Here is a 23,700-nt window from a genome sequence, read left to right as displayed (position 1 = left end):
AGAGATCTACTTTTATACTCAGCAGGGCATTCATATTTGATGAGGTGATATAATTGTTAGCTCCCATATCTATAAAAATGAAGAGTGGGACATGCAGTACTGAAGGATTCAACTTTTGTTATCATTCCTGGTACTAACATGTATTGTAATCAAGCACTTATGTGTCTGCGATTCTGATGTAAACTGTAGCATTCTTCCCTCAGCATGCCATGCTGCAAGTGGACTCGGTAAGATGGAGCCTGAGGCCTTTATACTTCAAGTCAAATGCCATTTTCCTATGATTACAGCATGAGCACATCCCTAAAGGTACACTGCATACAAGCAGTGAAACTTAACTCTTCCCGGTTTCCTAAAGAAAAGCAAATCCCAAACAGATATACATCTTTTAACATAGCCCTCAGTTGCTATTTAAATAATTGCACAAACAGGCAAAACAAAGTCAACAAGATTAATAATTCAAAGTTCAATACAATGTCATGGAGATTTGACAACTCATCCTGACCTGGTGATGAGGCACCCATCTGAAAAAGATTTGTGTTATTCTCAGTAGATCTTGGTTGTCTTGCTGCTGGCTTCTGTCACCCAGCATCATCATACAATCAAGAATTTTCTTCCTCATTCTCTGCTTGTAGGATTGGTGTGTTCTACTTTGCTCTGAGCAGGCTTCTGTTCCTTTACTGTGGAACAATCATGATTAATTGGGGCTTCATATGAACTGGGCTGGCTGTATATTTTAGAAACCTTTTGCTGGTGTCCAGTAATAGATGGCTAGATTTCTGTCTCACAACTTGCTCTCTGGTTTGTAGCTTGGAGTAGCTCTCAACCTGCTTGCTGTTTCATTCTCTTCTCTCTTTGAAGTAGAAAACCTTGTAGCCCTTTCAGTCTCACCACAGTGAGAGTGCCATTAATCTCATGAATGCTTATGATGCTGAGTTCTGTGCATAATAACAGCCCTGGCAAAGCTGCACCATTGCTATCTACTAGGTGAAAGATTTCAGGAATCTGAATTCATCTTGCATAATGGCGCTGCAGCGTGATGTGCCAATGCATAGAGTTAATGATCTGATATACACTGCGAGACAGGTCTTCTGTAGGTTGTACCATGTAGCACCACATGTATTTTGTGATGCATTCTGGTAATATGTTGCTAACAAGTTCCAGCATCAATTTTGACCCTCAGGGTGCATCTTCAATCCTTTTAGGGACATATATTGTCAATTATTATAAAGGCCCTGCTTGTCCTATGCTACGGAAACTTGCTTTTCGTACTTGTTTACATGCTACATGTTCCCTTGGTATGCTTTCAATTGTGCACTTTGTACAACTTCCTGCGATGATAGTGTTCAGCCACATTGTCTATCAGCTGGATTTTGTTCCGGGGTTGGTGGAGGGCAGGTCTGGCTTTTCTTTGAAGCCAGATTTTCTGCAAATACAAGCCACATGCTTCGCAGATGTGACAAAGATGTGGCCCCACACCTCTGTGGGTGAAACAAAACACACCTATGTTGCTAATTTTGCCAATTCAGTGCAATCTACTGACCATTTCAATAATCTTGACCACACCTGAAATAAGTAACTGATGGTGGCTTACCTCTACGGCTTCATGTCTATTTTCCAGTAAGATATATAGGGAATGACCCTATCCCTGGCCCAGCTATTCTTTCCTAAAAGCTTTTATTTTGGAGAGGTGAATACCGATTTGATTGGCCTCTTTGCAAGCTCTTCTTCAGGGAAATCACATTTGAGTTCTTTCCTGCAGCACCTTCTGAAAAAGTCATCATTTAATTCTTGGGCTCTGTAAATGAGTTGGAGTTTATTAATCTAGAAGTTGATTCAGTCTTTGAGCTGGTCCTCAGTATATTCCAAAAATTGTCTGGATACTAATCATCCTCGGAAAAACCAAAGTATTTATTTATATTGTGAGGCCCTTCTTTGTGCATAGCAAGTAAAATGTTGAAAGATCTCCTTCTGAGACCATTTATGGCTGGATTCGAGAAGTGAAGCTGCAAACATTGCTTTAAAGGCTGAAATTCAGTGAATGCGTCATTCTCCACCCAATCCATTATCAAATGTTTGCCTTCCATTTCTTATTGAAATCTGTGACTTTTTTTTAATTGAAGTGGACCATAGGGCTTCTTTGTTTTTTTTTAAACTTGATTCAATATTTGTCATTTTATTTTGCTTTCTTTTGCTGTTTCATTACTTTGTTTTTCACTTGCGTGGCCTTTTTGACAAATGTAGCTGCCTTAAGGCATGTGGTTGCAGGTTTTAGCCACTAGAGGGGATCTGTAGCAAACAAGGAGTGGTAAGAGTCCGAAGGAGTAATAAGACTCCAAAGGTGTGCCCGTTAGCTGGTTTGGCTGTGTTAAATTATCCGGAGTGTCCAGGGTTGCGTTGGCTAGGTGGATTGGCCATGGGAAATGCAGGATTTTAAGGGATAGGGTAGACCCTGGTTGGGACACTGTTCAAAGATTCGCTGGGTTGAATGGCCTCTTTTCACACTGTAGGGATTCTTTGATTTTATGATGATATCACACACGCATTGATGCTAAACTGGGGAAACAAAATGACAACGCCAACTGACTTCTGCACTCAGGTAAGCTTCTTTACGTTAAAAAAATCAACTTTTAGTGCTTAAAAGCTATTTTTTTGAAACCAGGAGAGCCTGTTTTTAAACTGGAAGTATCCTTTGGCTTCTCATTTTAGTTTTAAGCCTTTTAGCTGCCTCGATTTAAATCTACAGGTATTTCTGCTATTGCACGTGTTTTGTTAACACAAATTGGCTGTAATGTGACTGATGAATAATGGACACTGTTTGGATGACGCAAACTTTCCACTGTACAGGTATAGCAACTTTCTATAGCGATTTCACCATAATGTGATTTTCTATAGCACTAGGTCACACAAGAATGCAACTATCACATTAAAGAAGAACTACCGGTATGAGAAGTAATAGCTTAAATTTTATGATAATAAAATGTGAGGCTGGATGAACACAGCAGGCCAAGCAGCATCTCAGGAGCACAAAAGCTGACGCTTCGGGCCTAGACCCTTCATCAGAGCTAAGATGCTGCGAAGCTCTCTGGTGAAGGGTCTAGGCACGAACTGTCAGCTTTTGTGCTCCTGAGATGCTGCTTGGCCTGCTGTGTTCATCCAGCCTCACATTTTATTATCTTGGAATCTCCAGCATCTGCAGTTCCCATTATCCCTGATACTAGCTTAAATTTTATGTCAGGAAGCAAGCAGAAAATTTGCTTTTTGTACATAGTAGCAATACAGAGATTATACCTTGATAGCTCTTGAGTTCTAAGCGTAGACAAGATAAATGTTACTTCTGACTGTTTAATTTACAGATCAGAACTCATACCAGCCTGTTGCTGTTAGTTTTCAAAACATTTGGAAAACTAAGGGATGTATAATCTTCAATGAAGATTCACAGGGTCAACAAGTATAATCTTGGAATCTTGAAAATAAAAGTACAGCCTTTCGGCATCAAACTGACAGCAAAATGTTTTTTAATCTGGGAATTGTTTCTTCATAAGCAGCCACTGCTGTTAACTCAGATCTCCTCCTCCCTCACAGCCTCCCATAGATGCTGGGATAAGCTATTTAACTTTTTTCAGGGTATTTATTGAGCTGATACTTTAGATCAGTTTCTGTAACATGGGAACAAATACCTTCTCCCAGCTTGAATTCAGCACAAGCCAGGCATTGTATCCATAGAATTCCTACGGTATGGAAGCAGACCATTCAACCTGTCCACACTGGCCCACCCTCTCCCTGCCTTTTGACACGGTCATTCCACCTAACCTGCACAGCTTCATGGCGTGGGAGGAAACCTGAACGGGCACAGGGAGAATTTGCAAACTGCACACAGATAGTCAGAAGGTCACTAGCACTGTGCGGCAGCAGTACGAACCACTGTGCCACCCAATGGATCATCACCCTTACTGATTTGGCATTGCACTTACCAATTAAACTGTTGGAGCTGCTGCTTATGTTTAAGCCTATGAAAATTAGGCATAAAGGATTCTACCCATAAGTCATTCCAATGATAAGATCATTTTTCTCTGAACTCAAAACACAAACTTCATCGATTTTCTCTCATCATTTCTATGAAAATGCACTTTCAATTCCATCCCAGATAAAATATTCAGCAGCATTTTTACTGTAAAATTTTACATTTTTTTTAGAAATTTAACAAGACTTTTGGTCAGAAATGGGTGTATTTACACTAAATTTGTGGAAAAATCAAGTGTAGATTTGCTGCCACCTTGTGGTTTAATAGATACCTTCACATGCTTTCTCAGAAGTGGTTTGAGTCAACAACAATGGAGAGGCATTACCTTATTAACACAATTTGTGTGACTTTGAACTCTGTGAAAGACTTGATAATGACTCCTAAGGCTTCCCTCTGCTTATTCAATGTTAAATATACTCAGACATCCACTGGCCGATCACAACCAAAACAACCATGCAGCCATATGTTGCATCAATGTCTGAAAACACATCATCATTTGTGAAGAGGGTACAAAGTTGTCACATTGTAAAAACCTAACTGGTTCACCAGTGCCTTTAGGGAACATTGCCAGTTGTGACCTTCTGCTATAAACTCATGCACAAATCTAGTGTGGCTCATTGGTTAGCATTGCTGCCTCCTGTTCCAGAGAACCAAGTTTGATTCCAGCCTTTGGTGACTGTGTGGAGTTTGCATATTCTCCTTGTCTCCGTGATGGCTTCTGGTGGAATGCTACAGATCTTCAGGGCCATTTAGGTATTGTGAAGGGAGATCACATTTTTTTTAATCAAAGGGTAATTGGAAATCTCTTTCTGCTGCACATCACTTTTAATGACAGTTTTATTCTTTTGTTGGAAGATCTGAGAGGCAGGATTTCTGTACAGCATGCAATTTTGATAAGCAAATCAAAAGATATGACCATTACAAATACCGTAGATGTTGACATGCAAATCAACGCTGAAGCCCTGAAAATTCTCCCAAAATAGGGATTGATTAGACATTGGTTAGCACTGTTGCCTCACAGTGCCAAGGACCCAGGTTCGATTCCTTTCACCTTTGGCGACTGTGTAGAGTTTGCACATTCTCCCCATGTCTGCAGGTTTCCTCCCACAGTCCAAAGATGTGCAGCCTAGGTGGATTGGCCAAGCTAAATTGCCCCTAGTGTTCAATAATGTGTGCATTAGGTGGGTTTATAGGGGGATGGATCTGGGTAGGAAGCTCTGAGGGTCAGTGTGGACTTGTGGGGCTGAAGGGCCTGTTTCCACACCATAGGAATTCCATGACTCATGAGTCAGGTATAAAAGTAAACCACTTAGTGTGATTGCTTGCCACCTCCATTTGTCATGTAGTGTCTGCTCTGTGTTGGACATGCCTCGAATTCCTGCACAGCTTTGTAATGCAGTCTGTAGTGCCTGCAGGATATCCTGCACCTGGCATAAGGTACCGTAAATAAATCATCCAAATGGTATTTGGAGATATTCACAAATTCAAATAAAGTTGAAAAGTGGTGCAGAGCGGATAATTCACAAGCAATGGTTGACCTGATCAGCGGAGACATTTATCATTTTTCACGTAGAAACATGGAAATCAGGAGCAGGAGTAGGCCATTTGGCCCACTGAGCCTGCTCTGCCATTCAATACGACTGCGGTGATCATCTAGCTCAGTCGCCTGTCCCATATCCTTTGATCCCTTTAGCCGTAAGAGCTACATCTAACTCCTTAAAAACATTCAACTGTTTTGAGTGGCAGAGAATTCCACAGGATCACCACTCTCTGGACTCTCTACTCAAGTGCTGCCAGGGGATCTTTTGCATTCACCTCACAGCAGAGGCGGTGCTTTGGTTTCCATACAGGATTACCAAGGACATAACTGTGCAAAAGTAGACCATCTGGCACAACCAGCCATACTGCCATCTATACAGTCTCTGCTTATATGCTGATAGGACTCTCCTCACCTCAGTCCAAAATGACCTGCCCCATTTCCTTAGACTGTGACCCTGCGTTCTAGGTTATTGGGAGCATCCTTCCTGCATTTACGCTGTCTAGTCCTGTTAGAATTTTTTACAGTTAGCTATTGGCCAGTGCACACTACAAGATAGAGATTTCACATTTTTAGTGTTGAGTTTATTTGTTCCCCTGTAATTTTCTTCCCTCTGTGAAAGATAACCAACTTGTTAGCTGAGCTGTCAGACATTCCCTGAATTCAAACTAAATTGGTTACATGGCCAGTCTTTGCAAAGGAGGCCAGGATATGCAGGTTGGCTAAATAAAGGGAGAATGTCACTTTACCAAAACCTGCCTTGACCGTATCCATCCTCAATTTCTGACAAGGAGGTCACTGGAAAATATATTTCACTAGAAATTGAATTCTAAATAATGTTCCTCTACCCCCCTCCTGGGGCAAGTGAACCTAGTACAAATTCTAAACTATAATTTTAATCTGGCCTGCTTGACATTATCAGCAGAGGCATAGCACTGTGGCTCAGTGGTTGGCACTGCTGCCTCATAGCATGAGGGACCTGGGTTCAATACCCCTCCTTAGGTGATGATAAGGAGTTTGCACATTCTCCCTGTGTCAGTACGGGTACCTGCTAGGTACCTTAATTTCTTCCCAAAGAACTTCTCACAGATACGTGAGCTGGCCATAAAAAGTTGCCCTGTGGCATCCAGGGATGTGCAGGCTAGATGGAATAGCCATGGCAAATGTCAGATTACAGGGATAGTGTTTGGGGCTAGGTCTGGATTGATTGGCCTTCAAAGGGTTGGTGCAGATTTGATGGGCTGAATGACCTCTGTCTGCACCATAGGGATCCTACAATCTAGGTGGGGGATTTGAATTGTGCCCAGGGGCTAAATGCTTTTGCCTAGTTTGCTGCTTGGTTTCTTGGTAGCTTTGAAACCAGCCTCTGGACAGAAAGAAAATTCACAAATGCCAAAATGTCAGGATTCAACTACATAATACAAACATCACAGCCAAGTTGTTTTTCATGTATTAATTGGATGTAGGAATTGCTGGCTGGGACAACATTTATTGCCCAGACCTAATTGCTCTGGAGAAGCTCGTTGGTGAGCCATCTTCTTTAACCACTGCAGTCCATTTGGTGCAGATACAGCCACATGTGCTGTAATGAAGGGATTTCAGAACCATCATCTGAACCTGACAGCAAGCAGGATTGGGAAAGTGGATTCAAAATTTTGTTTTAAGATTTCTTCCCTGCTGCTGAAAAGGATACCTGACCCTCGACATCCACCATCACTGGCCTCAATCATCACTAAGTTCCTTCTAACAGTTTTATTGTAAACTGTGCCCTCGAGATGACCTAATAAGTGATTTCTGTGTATCAGCCTCCATTACCTTCGTGTGCTAGCCTTTGTCAGGTTTAAAAGGAGGCCCAGGTACACCACACTGGCATCCTCTGATGGCCCACTCATTTGAAAATTTCCTTTTACAATTCCAGGATATCCTGATAGCCTTTAAAATAAATTTTTAAGGCCCACTTTGAATGCAGCTATATTGCCATAATACAGGAAACGGAGCAGTCAAATTGTGCACAGCAAGATCCCACAAATTGCCATTGCAGTGTGACTAGGTAGTTTGTTTCAGTGACATAATTGTGGAATCAGCTTTGGTCCAGGCATCAGGGAGAAGATTCTACTCAAGTGCTGCCAAGGGATCTTTTGCATTCACCTCACAGCAGAGGTGGGGCTTTGGTTTTCACACAGGATTATAAAGGACAAACTGTGCAAAAGTAGACCATCTGGCACAACCAGCCATACTGCCATTTATACAGTCTCTGCTTATATGCTGATAGGATGTGGGCGCCATTGGCAAAGTCAGCAGCTATTAACCAATCCCAGTTTCCAGCTTGCTTGGCCATTTCAGAGGACAGCTAACAACAGTCAACAACATTGCCATGGGTCTGGAGTCACATATAGGCCAGACCCTGTTAGGATGCAGATTTCCTTCCCTAAAGAACATAAGTGAATCAGATAGGATTTTACAATAATCAATAGTTCATGGCATTACTCATCTGATTACTGAGAGTAGCTCTAATTTCCCTGCCCTCAGAGCATTATCCTAAACTTCCAAATTAAAGTCCCCATGATCCCACTAGAACATCAGGCTACTCTCACTCATTAGAGAGGGATAGAGATGACTGGTGGTGGTTTAGTATGAGGGTCACCATGCTTCAGACAAGGGGAGAAGTTGAGAAGGACAGGCTTTCATGGTAACCTCAGCCAGTGTGGGAACTGAATCCACACTCTTTGTGTCACTCTGTGTTACAAACCAGCCATCCAAGCTGACCAGAGATAATGGGGATTGCAGATGCTGGAGAATCCAAGATAACAAAGTGTGGAGCTGGATGAACACAGCAGGCCAAGCAGCATCTCAGGACCGCAAAAGCTGACATTTCGGGCCTAGACCCTTCATCCAGCGTTCATCCAGCTTCACACTTTGTTATCCAAGCTAACCAATTTCCCCCAGCCCACTGCCCCCAGATTATCAGATCAGTGACAATGCCACAATCTCTCCAATTCACCAGATCCTCCCCCCATCTTATCTCATCTAAAACTGTCATTGTATCCTTCTATTCTCATCTCTTACATTACATTAAATCTGCAAATCCAACAGTGCAGATATCCGAGGTAGTGTCTTGAAATGTCTGCTAGATTTTGCACTTACATTTCTGGCTTGGCAATATTCAAATGACAATCTCCTAACTCAGAAGTAAGTGCACTGCCAACTGAGCAATGCTTTACACCAAGGTAAGTTGGGGCTACAGTGCTTTCAATAACACTGACTAACTCAGCACAGGCCACAAATCAAACTGGACACCTCTCAATTTATTAACCATGGAGAGGAGCAGTCACTTCAAAGGGATCAAAATTCCTGTCTACACTGAACCCCTCAGTAAATAAGTATATTGGAGTTTGACACTGGACAATACATGCAGATTGGAGTTAATGCAAGCAGCACTTATCTTCATTTTAAAATCGGTGCTACCTTTTAAAAGAAATTAATTACAACCTCCATCCATTGTTTGTTCATTTTCCTTATTGTAAATGCAGCTTCACAAAGAGAAATCAGCCCATTGGTGTTATTTGAAGCTACATATAAGCATTAACCTCATTAATATTTAACCACTTGTCACATTAATTATTAGAACAAGGATTTGACTTGACAGGTAAATAAGCACATTGGCTCGGGCCTTGTAATGTTTATTGCATAAAGAACCACCGTGCGCAAAAAAGTGTATGCAAAACCTGCATAAGTAAACACAGGGCAAATTAGATTTATCGCTTAAATATTTTATGCCAAATAAGTGAGTTTGAACAAAATCGGAAGATAAATAACTTCTTTGACAAGGCCATGGTTGGGGAATTATCAATGAATGTTAAAGCAACATAACAGAATTGAATTTCTAGTTGGTGAGCTCATTTAGATTCCAGCACCTAAGGTAACTCTATTCTGAAGACTACAGTACGTCCACATATAAAGGAGGGCCAGATTGTTATTTTCAGATGTGCCATGACATGAGGACACAGCTACAACAATGTGATGGATGTGTTCAGTACAGAGTCTAGGAAAAATTATCCGGAAAATATTGTGTTTGGCAGATGCCAAGGCATGTAAGGCTATGGACAAAGTGATAAAAAATTGGCTTAGAGTAGTTGCATGGTTGTTTTTGACTGGTGCTGACACAATGGGCCAAAGGGCCATGTCTATGAGAGATGGGTATTAAGGAAGATGAAAGCCAGTGGGTGTAGTGATTGGAACCATGGCCAGATGGGTCTCATTGACTATGGGATCCTTGATTGGGAGATCAATCAGACAGTCTGGCTGACTGCTATAAACAGGAGATTCAGAAGGTCTCCTCAGTCTAGGAACTGGTTATGAGCTGGCTGGTCAGAGCCCACTTACTGCACACATGTAAATAAAGGGTGACTTGGTAAAGGATACCAGCCTCTGTGCAGTTATTCCAGTGACACTACTGTCAGAACATAGAACATAGAACATGGAAGAGTACAATACAGGCCCTTCGGCCCACGACGTTGTGCCAAACTTTTACCCTAATCCTAAAGGTCTATCTAACCTTCACCCCTACCTTATACAATCATCCATATGCCTATCTAATAGCCGCTTAAATGCACCTAATGAGGCCAACACCATTACCCTCTCCGGCAATGCATTCCACACCCCTACCACACTCCGAGTAAAGAGCCCACCTCTGACGTCTCCCCTATATCTACCTCCACTCACTTTAAAAATATGTCCCCTCGTAATAGCTACCTCCACCCTAGGAAAAAGTCTCTGGCTGTCCACTCTATCTATACTTCTGCTCACTTTGTACATTTCTATCAAGTCACCTCTCATCCTGTTACTTTTGGTACAGTGGGGAAAGGTGCTGGGTGAATGCGCAGGCAGCTTAGAGAGCATGACAATTGTAGGGTTGGTGAGTGTGAGTGGGAAGCTGTTGAGGGCAGCTGCTTGATCTGTTGCAGTTCCAGCATTTGCCATTATTTCAGATTTTCAGTATTTGCAATATATTGCTTATTTCATTTGCTGCACACACAGGAATGTCCACCTTTAAGAACTTATTTTTATATATCTCAAAAATATACGTTATTCATAAAAAGTCTATGTGTATACAAATATTATAAGTCAGTTCTGCACAGTCTTTCCAGAGAGAAAAAAAAACAAACAAAATGTTAGAATTTTGACATTTCTCAGAGATTCTCTGTAGTTACAAAAACAAAGGCATTTTCTATTCATGCAGGTGCATTTTGAGGCACCAAGAGAGTCTGACAACTGAACTGACCTTCATTATACTTTAGCAGATAGACCTTAGACAGTGGTCTTCTCCCTTAAACTTTCCCCCACTCAACTTGAACCTGTGCCCTCTTGTTGACTTTGCACCCTGAAAATCCTGAATGTCCACCCTATGTATTCGCCTCAATTTTGTAGACGTCTATGATGTCACCCTCACAGTCTCTGTCTTTCTATTGAAAACAATCCGAGATTATCCAACCTAACACACTCCAGACCAGGCAATATCCTGGTAAACCTCTGCAATCTCTCCAAAGCAGTCACATCCTTATGGTAGTATGATGACCAGAACTACAACAATACTCAAAATGTGAGCTAACTGAGGTTTGGTACAGCTGTAATGTAACTTGCCAACTTTTACACTCAATGCCCCAGCCCATAAAGGCAAACATGCTGTATGTCTTTTGACAATCTTATCCACCTGCGTTGCCACTTTCAGGGATCTGTGGACCTGTACTCCCAAATCCTTCTGCATGTCAAGGATGCTAAGGATTCTGACATTTACTGTATAATTCACATCTGAATTTGATCCTCCAAAATGCATCACCTCGCATTTGTCCATATTAAACCCCATCTGGCATTTCTCTGCCCAAATCTGCAAACTATTTATATCCTGCTGTGTCAATTGACAATCCTCCTCACCATCTGTAACTCTGCCTATTTTGGTGTCATCCACAAACTTATTAATCAGACCACCTACATTTTCCTCCAGATCATCTATCTATATGCTACAAACAACAAAGGTCCCAGCACCAATCCCTCTGGAACACCACTAGTTACTGATCTCCACTCCACTACTACTCTTGATCTTCTGTGGCCAAGCCAATTTTGTATCCATTTGGCCAGCTCACCCTAGATCCCATGAGACTCTACCTTCTATGCCAGCCTGCCATGAGGTACCTCATCAAGTACCTTACTGAAGTCAGTATACACATCTACTGCCCTTCCCTCATCAACCTTCTCAAGAGACTCCATCAAGTTGGTGAGACATGACCGTCACACTGGCTATCACTAACAAGTCCATTTGCTTCCAAATGGAAATAAATCCTGTCAGCTTTCCCACCAACAATTACAGGTCAGTAATTACCTGGATTATCTCTGTTTTCCGTTTTAAACAAAGGAACAGCATTGGCCTTTCTCCAGTCCTCTGGAACCTCACCTGAGGCCAGAGAAGAAGCAAAGGTATCTGTTAAGGCCCCAACTATTTCCTCCACTGTATCCTTCTGGGCATTCTTTCATTCAATTAATTTTGGGCATACTGGGGGTATTGAATAATGGGCAATGACTAGGCCCAAGCTGGGGATGGCAAGGATCGTAGATTTCCTACCCTTATTGACAGAAAAATGACCTGATATTTTCAGGACTAACAGGATGTTCTGTAGCACCAGCATCAATCACCTACAAGATACATCGCAGAAATGCTCTAAGATTCCTTAAGACATCACCTTCTAAACCCACTCACAAACCACCCACAAAGGACATGGGGAGCAGATTCGTGGGAACGCCACCGCCCACAACTTCATCTCCAACTCAAGTCTCCATCCTGACTTGGAATATATTGCCATTTCCTCAGCGTCATTCGGTCAAAACCACCCAGTGAAGATCGGGTGCCAGGATATTTCTGGAGTGCCCTGAGATGACAATCCTAGGTGCCTACATGCCATTACTCCTCCTTATCAGTGTACAGTGACATCTCCCAAGCCCTCTTAAAGAGATGGGGCAACTAGTTCCTTAATCACTCTTGCCTAGCCAGTGAAAGAACGTACTAATGGCATGAGCAATGAAGATATCTGAGCATGTCTGGCTGATACTGTTTGTTCTCCTGGGCCTCGCTCTCCACCATGGTTGTTACTGAATCCATGGAATTTACCACACACTTATACACCAGGGCTATGACATCTGTCTTGGACAGACTCTTCTGCCCTTCACTCCAGTCTGTATATGATCCCTGGCACTTTTGCCAGATATTTCTCTGCTTGTTTAAAACATCACCATCAGCTCATTAATAGTCAAGTCCACACGCTCGTCACCTGTACTGGAACAGCTAGGACCTGTTTTCCAGCAGTACTCTTGAGCAGCAGAAACTTAGGCCATTCTTCCCTTCTCCAGCTATGAGCCCATGTTAGTGCTATGCTCACCCTGTGACTGCTATTGATAATTATTCACTGAGGTAAATATTGCTGCATTAAAAGGATTTTAGAATTCTCATTAGTTTTTATTGTCACATGTACTCAAGTACAGGGATATAGGAGGACAGTAAAAAGTGTATAAATTCCTAATTCCAACACATTAGGTATAAAATCCTAGGTGTAAATTAGAAAAATAAAGAAATAACGTTTAAGTTCAGCATTACAGTCCTTCTGACACAGAAAGAGAGAGAAAGAAAATAAAAGCAGATGGGGCAGTTGAATCCGAGCTGAGCTTCACTTTGATGCTAGGAGTCCTCAAGTCCACTCTGAATTTACCTCAAAGCCTAGAGTCCCAAGTCTGTGCTGGGCCTCAACTCAAATCTGTGCTTGACTTCACATCAAGGGTGCTGTGCCATCCAAGTACAGGAAGTAGAAAGGGAATAAAAACATGAAGAGATTAAAAAAAACACAGACAGACAGAGTGGAGGACCTCTGGCTCAGGAGCCCGATTCCACCGCCATCTTGGAAAACTCCAGAGTGGGGAAAGAAGACCCTGCAGCTACCTCCACTGAAGTTGGTAACTGTTCCACTTCAGATGTGATTCATGAGGCACTAGGGGCATGACATTGGGCTGGGACACATTTTGGTCCTATTCAGCTTCAGTGGAGGTAGCTGCAGGGTCTTCTTTCCCCACTGCTGAGTTCTCCAATATGGTAGTGGAATCGGGCTCCTGACATGTTGGGTCAGGACCCTTCTTCAGAAAATTTTCTGAAAGGTCCCGACCCAGCACTTCAGCTTTCCTGCTCCTCTGATGCTGCCTGGCCTGCTTTGTTCCTCCAGCTCCATACTGTGTTATCTCAGAAACTCCAGCACCGGCAGTTCTTACTATCTTAGCAATCTGATAGAGATGCCTGGCACCCAATTTTGTGTGCAACTCTCGTGCTGTGGCAAGCTTAACATGTTAATTAACTCAGAGCATGAAGCATTGCATTGAGTGGTATATACCACGCTGGAGCACAAATCATTCTTCCTTTTGCAGCACTGAAGCCAGTCAGCTGCCTGTGAGCACTGATGTCTGTGGCCACCTCCATCCAGGCTCCCTTGTCTCCTGGACAGCCTTCAGGAGAACCTGTAAGAATACAGTGCTGAACCCAAGCACTGTTTCTGCCAAGTTTGACATCTCCAGTGTGGTTTGGGTGATGATCTTTCCTTTCCCCCTTTTCTTTGCAATATTATAAACATTTCAAATTTAATTTGTTACTCGGTTTACATTCTGCATGCCTCAGTGGCTATACTTCAACCAATTTGATAGAAGAGGCACACTTGCCTACTCATACACACAGATCCTTTTCAGCGACAACCACACTGGATAGAAACCCCAATTACAATTCCTTTCAAAAAAAGCAGCACATTCTATAAACATCATCTCTCGGAGCCATGAATTGCAGGCACAATGTAATTATGAAGCAACAAACAGCATCAGAGCAAGTACCTATAGTCTGCCAGAGGTTTCGGCTGGAAGTGCGATCCAAGGCTTGGGGAGGCTTAGGTAATGAATAGGAGATTCCCCTTATCAGTAGCATCTCTGGCCATCACATGCTCCCCACCCCAGTGCATGAGAAAGGGATCTTCCCAGGCCTGGGAAGTCATGCCTTGGGGCTGGAGCTGTTGATGTGACTGTCTGTCCTGCTGAGCTACCTCCACGAACCTGCTACTCATCTTCACCGCCTTCTCATCCAGGCTTCAGACACAGCAGCAGCCGGATGGCAGTGGCATGGCAAAGAACCGATAGCTGAGAAAATACTGCCAGGGAGGTGAAGCTCCTTTTTGCAAGCCTCGGCATCCTTAATGAAAGCTGGTTTCACCCCTTGACTCCAGCCAGTGGAAAGGGAAGCAAGATCGCAACTGTGCATGTATTGCTGGCAACCTCAGTAGGGGCCATCTGCGTACTTACTGCTGATGTCACTGCATATAAACACGCTGATGTTCACTGGCATATGCACAGATGCATCTGGCATGTGCAAATGCTTCTGTCACCTGTCATAACCAGCTGATATCACAGTCAACATCTGCATGTACATACAGAGCCATTTTGGATTACAAACAATTACTCCAAACACACACAAAACAAAAATAAAAGTGCCATTCACACCTCAATTTATTTAAAACCACACACAGATTTTGAGCCTGGGCAACAGGATATGTTTCAGTATTTATATTAATATTTAATTTCAAGCTGCAAAGTCAGCTTTTTGAATTACTTTCTGAGAGATGGTGTCATGTTAAGAAACCATTCCACAGATGCACATGCCCCCTCAATATCTCAATCAAATGGTTATTTGACACATGACCCTGAATTGGCTCGGAATATTTGACTATGGAAGGTACTAACGCTGACATTCATCAAATATATAATTTTCTTGGAAGAATCACGAGACAGCAATCGAACATTGGCCTGAAGAGGAAAATCTGACATTATCACTGATGGCAATTGTATCATCACAATCATTGCCTCAAAGAGATCATTCAGTGTGTTTGACAAAATTCCTAACTTGAACTTTATGCTGCATCAAATGATGTATTTAACACTAAATAAATTAGCTAAGCACATTTATTTACTTATTAGAAATATTGTCCGTTTGCACTTTCAGTCAGACTGTGGATTATGTACCATAGGGGCATAGTACTGAATATTTCTAGCCAGCTGAAGGAACTGTACATGGGAGGTAAAGCAGCTTTGAAAAAACTCAAATCAGGAATAGTAGGCAAACATTTATTTTAAGTCTTAGTCAGTGGCTCAACAAAAATGGATCAAATCAATTTGAACCTCCTCAACAAATCATTAAAATCATTTGTGAAACACTGTCACTTGTAATAGACTAGTCTAGCAATATATTGACCACGTTGTTTATAAGACCACATTTTGGACATAAATTCCAAACCTAAACTTGGAGGTAAATAGCACAGATACATTTAACAGGAAAAAAACATAAAATGTAGCAAAGGAAATGATTAAGTATGTGTTCCATGAACATTGGTAGAGATCTTCTGTGCTGAATAGGATGTTTCTGTACTCTACGGAGTGTGCTTGCGTTGAATGCTAAATCTAAAGAAGTAGCAATGAAAATGTTGGACAAAATGAAAAAGAAACTGCCTTCATCTGGGGCCACTGCTTAGAAGAAAGGGTGATTTAATAAACATATTGACAACTTCCAACTCTCCCCTCTTGAATTAATGCACTTTTACTGATATTGATACCCAGCGCAGTCGAACATACTGTGTAGAATTTAGTCTGCGACAGCATGAAGAGTTGTTAGCAGATGGAATGGACAGCGCCAGTTATGGCTGATCTTCTGCAAGTGAATTACATTCTCCGCTCAGAAAATGATGGATTGCAGCAGAACATAATATTTTTATAAAAGCAAAAAGAAGGGATAGGAAAGTAACAGATAAAAAGGAAATTGTGTTTGCAACATTTGGAGTTATTAAACCATTCAGATGCAAATGACTTTAAACTATATTTCGAATACCTGATTTTTCCAAGTTTGACTCTTTCCCCAACAACAGAAAATTAAAGCAACAAAATTGACCACCTGCACACAACTTTGTTTTAAATACATCCCTGTTTCTTTAGAAATTTAAACAAGTATAGAAAATAAAATACAATTTTGTTTTTTCTTTATAAACTATGACTCAAGATGACATGAAATAACTTGTCAAACAATATTTCTTACTGGCCTCCTTCACTCCCCGCAAACCATTTTATTTGACTAAAGCTATAGCTCATCGTGTTTTAATGGTTCAGCACTAGGTTTGATAAAGACACCTTCCATTACTGTCCAGTAGTTGTTGGCGCTGGGACTGAATGTGCCATGAACCTCAAGCTGACCTCGGATTGGATGGCCATACTGCTCTCCTGTTATTGTTAGAAAGACTTGGGTGCCTGCATGCTTGAAGCGTACTTCGTCATCTCGCTCCCAACTCGTTCCGCTGCATTGCACTATCCAAACATCCAAGTCATCTCCTTCTCCATTCTCACCGAAAGCACTTACTTCCTACAGGGTAAAACAGTACACATTTAACTCATAGTCAATCATGCTCTAAGAAAGTCGAATCTATATTCAGATAAACTAGTTGATAGAAACTAGCAATTTTTGTAAACAAACTTATGTCACAGGGTGTCGGAGTCTCTGACCATGCCACTATATTTTGCCCATGCCTAATTGCCCCCAAAAAGCCAAAAGCAATATTTTTTTGCATAAGACATCAAACGAAAGCCAAACTTTTCCCCAAGGAAGCGTGTTCATGTGGAAGAGAGGACAGAACGTAAGATTACCATATACTCTATGGCATACCAGTATCAAAAACAAGATCAGAATAAACAAAGGCTTTTATATAGTAATCAGGGCAAGTTACTATAGTAACTTCAAAGATATTCCACACTGAGAACAAAGGAGATTATTACAAAAACGGTGGAGAAAACTACGATAAGTAGCTTTTTTATTATCAAACATATTTTATGCAAAGTAAACACTATTTATAACTAATGCAAACTAGTTTCAGTTACGACAATTTACATTGCTAACTACTGAACAACAGTTGCTCAGCACTTAGATCATTATACCTGGTTTCCAGAAAGTGGTGACACAAAATGGTGACTGTGCAGGTTTCTTCCAGTATTGACATGCGTCAGCCGTATTGACTGGCCACATTTTATTGGCATTCCTCGTTGACAAACTTGGCCTGGTTTGGCTCTCACTGTCCAGTAGCTGTTGCTGTCATCAGAAGCATCCACCCCAGTGACAGACTGCTGACCACTTCCTTTTGAAAAGTGAAGTGTGATTATTATAAATTTATTATTTAAAAGCAGCTTCGAAAATAATCAAACTGCAAGGAGACCATTACTACAATATTAAAAAATAAGTGACAACTTTTAAAAATAATTTTGCAAAAAAATTATGCCGCTTTTCCCCTTTCCCAACTATCTTTATTCAATGTGTATGCTTCTGTGTCTCAGTAGCTGGAGAAGGAGTCCAATGAAAAGGAAACAAAAAAATAAAATCAGCCAAATTCAATTATCTCTTCACCTAATATCCGCACACTGCTAATTAAGCAAAAAGGAAAAATGAATCTGATAATCTTCCTCTTGGTCTAAGCTGCTCTTTACAGTCGATTTTGTATGCAACTAAAGCAACGACAACACTGAAATTCTGATAGAAGAGAGAATTTTACAGGTGGCCAGGACATTATAGTGGGAAATAAAGTAAAACCTTGCAAGTAATTACATGGAGTGCGTAAGAGGAACTGGGGACCAGAGGAGGTTCTAGTATTAGCGAGAAACTGGAGGTGTTTCTGACATTGGTAGGCTTTCAAAAAGAGGACTTTTACAAGGGGCTGGGAAAGCAAGTGGAACAGTATACATTCCTTCTATTCAGTCTAGGGACAAATCAAGGCTGCAATTATTTTAAAAGGGATGTGGATTTGCAAAGCAGTAGACCATAGGTTCTGAGAAACAGGTATAGATCCAAGTATTGGCAAAAATGAGAACTGAGCATGAAGCATTCATTAAAACATTTTTATTTGAACTCTCCCATGATATAGGATAAAATGTATCTATAATAACATTGCTCAAATTTTAGTAGCATTTTATCACCACAAGTAGGAATCTATTTACAAATAAATGTAAAAATAAACAGCTTAATCATCATTAGGCACCCACACCATCCTGGAGCCAAAGGATGGTGCAGCTGACATCATGTTAATGCGGCCATTGATGCCTCAACCTCACTATTCCCCACATCTCAGGGTGTTGAGCCATTAGTGCGACGGCAACAGAGGCAGATTTTTTCGAAGTGAAAATACTATCATACTGATCTGGAAAATGTAACAAAACTTCAATTCAACTCAGAGTTGGATGCCTCACTTTTAAATGGCTACCAGAAAGCTTTATTATAAATCTACCTGAAACAAAAAGGGAAAAAATGTCCACAAAAAAGTACAGCCAAAGACAGCACAGAGACAGTGGTTACAGCAACATCTACTCAAACAGCATACACTGTACATGAAAGTATAATTTGGAGTGATAAAAGACTCTACTGTGCATATACAATTATTTCACCATGGATGTTATGCTTGTCACTAACATTACCTTTTCATTCCTGTTCAGGAAACACTAACACGGATTCACCCAAAAAACTCAATTATTTCTCGATTCTCCTTTAAAATGTATCAATTGACTGTTAATCTATTCTTTGTTCCAGCAACCTGTTTAGCAAGTTCCCTAAGAAACTAAAAATCAAGGTGTAGACAACATTTCTAACCACTTTATGGGAAAATCTATTTCACCCAAAGCTACCTACTAACCTCATCCCACCTCCTTGACCTGTCCGTCTTCCCTGGACTGACCTATCCCCTCCCTACCTCCCCACCTACACCCTCTCCACCTATCTTCTTTGCTCTCCATCTTCGGTCCGCCTCCCCCTCTCTCCCTATTTATTCCAGTTCCCTCCCCCCATCCCCCTCTCTGATGAAGGGTCTAGGCCCGAAACGTCAGCTTTTGTGCTCCTGAGATGCTGCTTGGCCTGCTGTGTTCATCCAGCCTCACATTTTATTATCTTGGAATCTCCAGCATCTGCAGTTCCCATTATCTCTCACCCAAATCTCTTACTTGTGTTTTTAATTTCTTTATACTAGTGGACGTAATTTGACTCCCCATAAGTATGAAAATCTTGTGACAACCCTATCAACAGCTTTCCCTATTTTAAGGATGGGTTTCAGTATATCAGCTCTTATTCCAGAGAAAAGAACACATTTTTCAACTTCTTCTCAGAGATCCTTAATAAATAAAGAACTTTTTTAAAAAAACAGCTTCTCCATAACATCCATATGTGCAGCATACTCTATATCTCAAACTTATTGTATTCTAATTGGCATTTACATAGCCATTTTGCACATTTAACATCCTCTTGCATTTTACCTCCCAATTTGGGACTGTAAATAAGCTAAATTCTAACATCCGATTCAACTGAAATAAAACTGCCTGGAGAAATTTTGATTCTTCCTATCTCCAATGATATGTTAATCAACTACTGCCAAATTCTTATAGTCGAGCACAACCCCTGTAAGAAAGTTTCTACCTAAGATGCTGAACTTACCTGCTTCAACCAGTACTTCCCTTTTTTTGGATTTGAGTCAGTACACCGAATTCTGGAATAAATTCAGTAACATAAGGTTTTCACTACAGTAAGAGAACGAATTGTTCCAGGAAAGACACAAAGTGTTCTTTCACTGATAACCATGAGAACACACTGCGAACGGCACCATTTTGGCTGTTAATGCAAGAAATTGACAGAACAACTTATTCCCTACAAGTGAACAGTCAAACTCTTGATCGGCACCATGTTAACTGTGGAGTTTATTGAGCAACTTCATAAACATTGTGAATCCACCCTGCATGGACTCCAACAATTCCAAAGGGCAGATCATCACAACATTCAAGGGCAATTGGGGTTGGCCACTAAATCCTGGTTTGGTCAATGTTTAGAGCCCATGAACAATTTTAAAATAAATGCTTGGAAACAATGTCAAGTTCCACACATACGGCATGCTAATCTACTTCCACCATCCATTGATTTCTCAAAAGGTCAATCCTCAATATGTAGAAATTTTACCCAATGCTACATTTGGAAGCACTAAACAATCAACTTACACCAAAGCCATCAAACTGCTCACTGGCTCAGGATGTGAATAATCATTGTGTACCTTTTAACTACTGGCTCTGAGCCTAATAATCCCTAAAAAAAAACCAGGAGTGATGTCAGAAAGGCAGCAATGCCCCACTGACAGATGTGGGGAAGGTAGGGGTTGCCAGAAGAGACACCAATGCCCCACTGGGAGGGTGGTCACCAAAGCGCTACTGGGTGAGCTGGAGGGTATGGCCAGAACATAGTACAGTACAGCACAAGAATGGGGCATTTGGCCCACGACGTTTCGCCGACCATGACACCAAATTAAACTAATCTCTTCTGTCTGCCCTTGGTCCATAGCCCTCTATTCCTTTCATACTCATATGTTGTCTAAAAGTCCCTTAAGTGCCCTATTGTATCTGCCTCGAACAGCACCCATGGCAGCACATTCCAGACTCCTATCTAAGTGGCACGATGGCTCAGTGGTTAGCACGGCTGCCCACAGCGTCAGCAACCTGGGTTCGATTTCACCCTCAGGCGACTGTCTGTGGGGGTTTCCTCTGGAGGCTCCGGTTTCCTCCCACAGCCCAAAGACGGGCAGGTTAGGTGAATTGTCCATTGTGTTCAGGGATATGTAGGTTGGGTCGGTTACGGGGGAGTGGGTCTGGGTGGATGCTCTGAGGTTCAGTGTGGACTTGTTGGGCCGAAGGGCCTGTTTCCACACTGCGGGGATTCTATGAAGAATCTATGATTCTACCACTCTCGGTGTAAAAAACACACCCCTCACATCTTCTTTGAACTTTCCCTCTTTCACCCTAAATGCACGACCCCCTAGAATAAGCCATTTCAACTCTGGGGAAACGATTCTGACAGTGAACCCGATCCATGCATCTCAATTTTATGGAATATCAAAAGAGCAATCTCTTCTTTTGCCCGGGGCAGTAATGCCCCAGGGCAGGATTCCGGATTCAGTACCAGGGAACAGAGCTATCAATCCAGACAGGGCTCTTGATCACCATCCTAGACACCTTCCCGTGTGAAACAGCATTGCTGGTGAGGCCGAGCGGTGACAGATTGACCGAACCCACCCGGGCACTTACCCGACCCATACTTTACATCGTGCGAGTGCAGGCGGACGTTGTGCCGGTTGTTGAGCAACTTGACCACGGAGCCGCAGGTCACGTAGTGCAGCTCGGTAGCGGAGGCCGAGCCGAGCAGCGCGGAGAAGGCGAGCGCCAGCGCGGTGCTCCAAACTGCGGCCGTCAACATCGCGAGCCGCCCTGACCGTTGGTCCAAAGGCTTCACCCCCTCAGCCCAGCACAAAACCTCAAAGCCGGCTTCAACTGCCCCGCCGTCCTCAGCCAATCAGTGGCTGCCAGCACGCTGCGGGGAGGCGGGGTCGGCGCCCGCGCCCCCACGGGTCGTTCTTCACTGATTGGGCAGGAGCCGCAGTGCTGACTCTGTGCGATTCTATTGGCCCATGTCGCATGTCAATCAACATCCCCCGGTGAGGGGAAGGGGGTACGGCCGGCTAACGGTACCGCCCGATTTTCGGAGATTCGACCGAAACTTCGTAACATGTTTCGTAACATGCTGCTTCGACGTTTTCGGTTGGATGTTAAACTTGTCACACATCAGTGGTAAACAAAGAAATGAACCAGTGATATCTGCGAGCGTCGTCCAGGTAACAAGATGGCAATATAACAACCGCAGAAGTTGCTGGAAAGGCTCAGCAGGTCTGAGAGTATCTGTGGAGAGAAAGCAGAATTAACGTTTCGGGTTCAGTCATCCTTCTTCAAAACTTCCGAATTCTTGAAGAGGTCATTGGACCCGAAATGTTAACTTTGCTTTCTGCCTCCGTGCTGCTAGAGGTGCTGAGTTTCCAGCAATTTCTGTGAATGTTTCTGGCTTCTAGCATCCGCAGTTCTTCCGATTTTTATTAAGATGGCAACACATTTTCAGACTAAGGTAATTTTTATTTCCTTTATTCGTACACAGGATGAGAGTGTCTCTGACTAGGCGGGATTTATTGCCTACCCCTAATTGCCCAAAGGGCTGTTAAAGAGTCAGTCCCATTGCTGTGGGCCTGGAGTCACATGTAGGCCACACCAGGTAAAGATGGTAGCTTCCTTCCCTAAAGGACATTAGTGAACCAGATTGGTCTTTCCAACAGTGGATTCATGATCATTGTTAGATTCTTAATTCCACATTTTATTGAATTGAAATTCCACTATCTGCCATGGCAGGATTCAGACTTTGTTCCCTAGAATGTTATCTGGCTCTCTGGATCAGCAGACCAGTGATAATACCACTAAGCCATCGCCTCCACTTAATTACTCATGGTGGAGTGATATGGGAGTGCTACTCTGTCAGCAGTGCCACATTTCTAGATGTCTTCTAATCAACATGTTCAGGCATGTTAATGACACACCCCTGGAAGAGGTCGGACTTGAACCTGGGCTCTTGGTCCATTTCAGGCTTAATATTAGAGTTAAGGCAGCTGCATGTGAACTATCTTGTGGTAGTGTTTTGAACAGTCTGAAATTTCCAAAGGTGTCCTGGGAAATATCAATCCCTTAATCAATGTCACTTTGAAAACTGCAACTTATCCAATCATTGTTTGCATACCTGTAGGTACACCTGTTTCAACACAACAAAACAGGAGACAACTATCTGAGTAGGGGCCCCAAACCCAAAATATGAGTTCTGACTTCTATTCACAGGTGCCAGACCCACCGAGCTTTTCCAGTAATTCCTACTTTTGCCTAAGGAGACAACTATCCGATGATTCATTTCTAAGGACAGGGTATCTTAATCAATCTGAATCAACCTGCCTGGTATATTTTTTTTAAACCTGCACTTAGCAAGCAATTAGCACTGGCTAAGATTACCATGAATGACTCTCCTTCTCAGCCTCTGTCTTTGTTTGAGGTATGGCAACCCTCAACTTTGAAACACCAGAAATGAAAGAGCAGCCCTGTATTCCCCTGAAACTTTGGCAAATTTAAGCTTGCTTGACCACATCAATGCCAGTCTCCC

General features: G+C 42.2%; 1 protein-coding gene and 1 long non-coding RNA gene across 2 annotated transcripts in view; one reads left to right on the top strand and one right to left on the bottom strand.

The window, feature by feature from the left end:
* Window positions 1-15,116: 15,116 nt before the first annotated feature.
* sdf2l1 (stromal cell-derived factor 2-like 1) lies at window positions 15,117-22,036 on the bottom strand. The gene is made up of 3 exons (XM_048556669.2): window positions 21,762-22,036; window positions 17,601-17,797; window positions 15,117-17,031 (listed from the first exon to the last, which is right to left on the bottom strand). The coding sequence occupies exons 1-3, from the start codon at window positions 21,928-21,930 to the stop codon at window positions 16,753-16,755; spliced, it is 645 nt and encodes a 214-aa protein (XP_048412626.1). The 5' UTR covers window positions 21,931-22,036; the 3' UTR covers window positions 15,117-16,752.
* A 34-nt stretch (window positions 22,037-22,070) lies between these two features.
* Window positions 22,071-23,700, top strand: part of LOC125464365 (uncharacterized) — a 57,770-nt gene continuing 56,140 nt past the window's right edge. The window contains exon 1 of the long non-coding RNA XR_007250004.2: window positions 22,071-22,345. This is a non-coding gene — a long non-coding RNA (uncharacterized LOC125464365). The remainder of the gene's footprint in view (window positions 22,346-23,700) is intronic.

Source organism: Stegostoma tigrinum, chromosome 26 (assembly GCF_030684315.1).
Source record: "Stegostoma tigrinum isolate sSteTig4 chromosome 26, sSteTig4.hap1, whole genome shotgun sequence".
Taxonomy (NCBI): domain Eukaryota; kingdom Metazoa; phylum Chordata; class Chondrichthyes; order Orectolobiformes; family Stegostomatidae; genus Stegostoma; species Stegostoma tigrinum.
The sequence above is the reverse complement of the archived record's forward strand: the minus strand, read 5'-3'. Positions and strand labels throughout refer to the sequence as shown.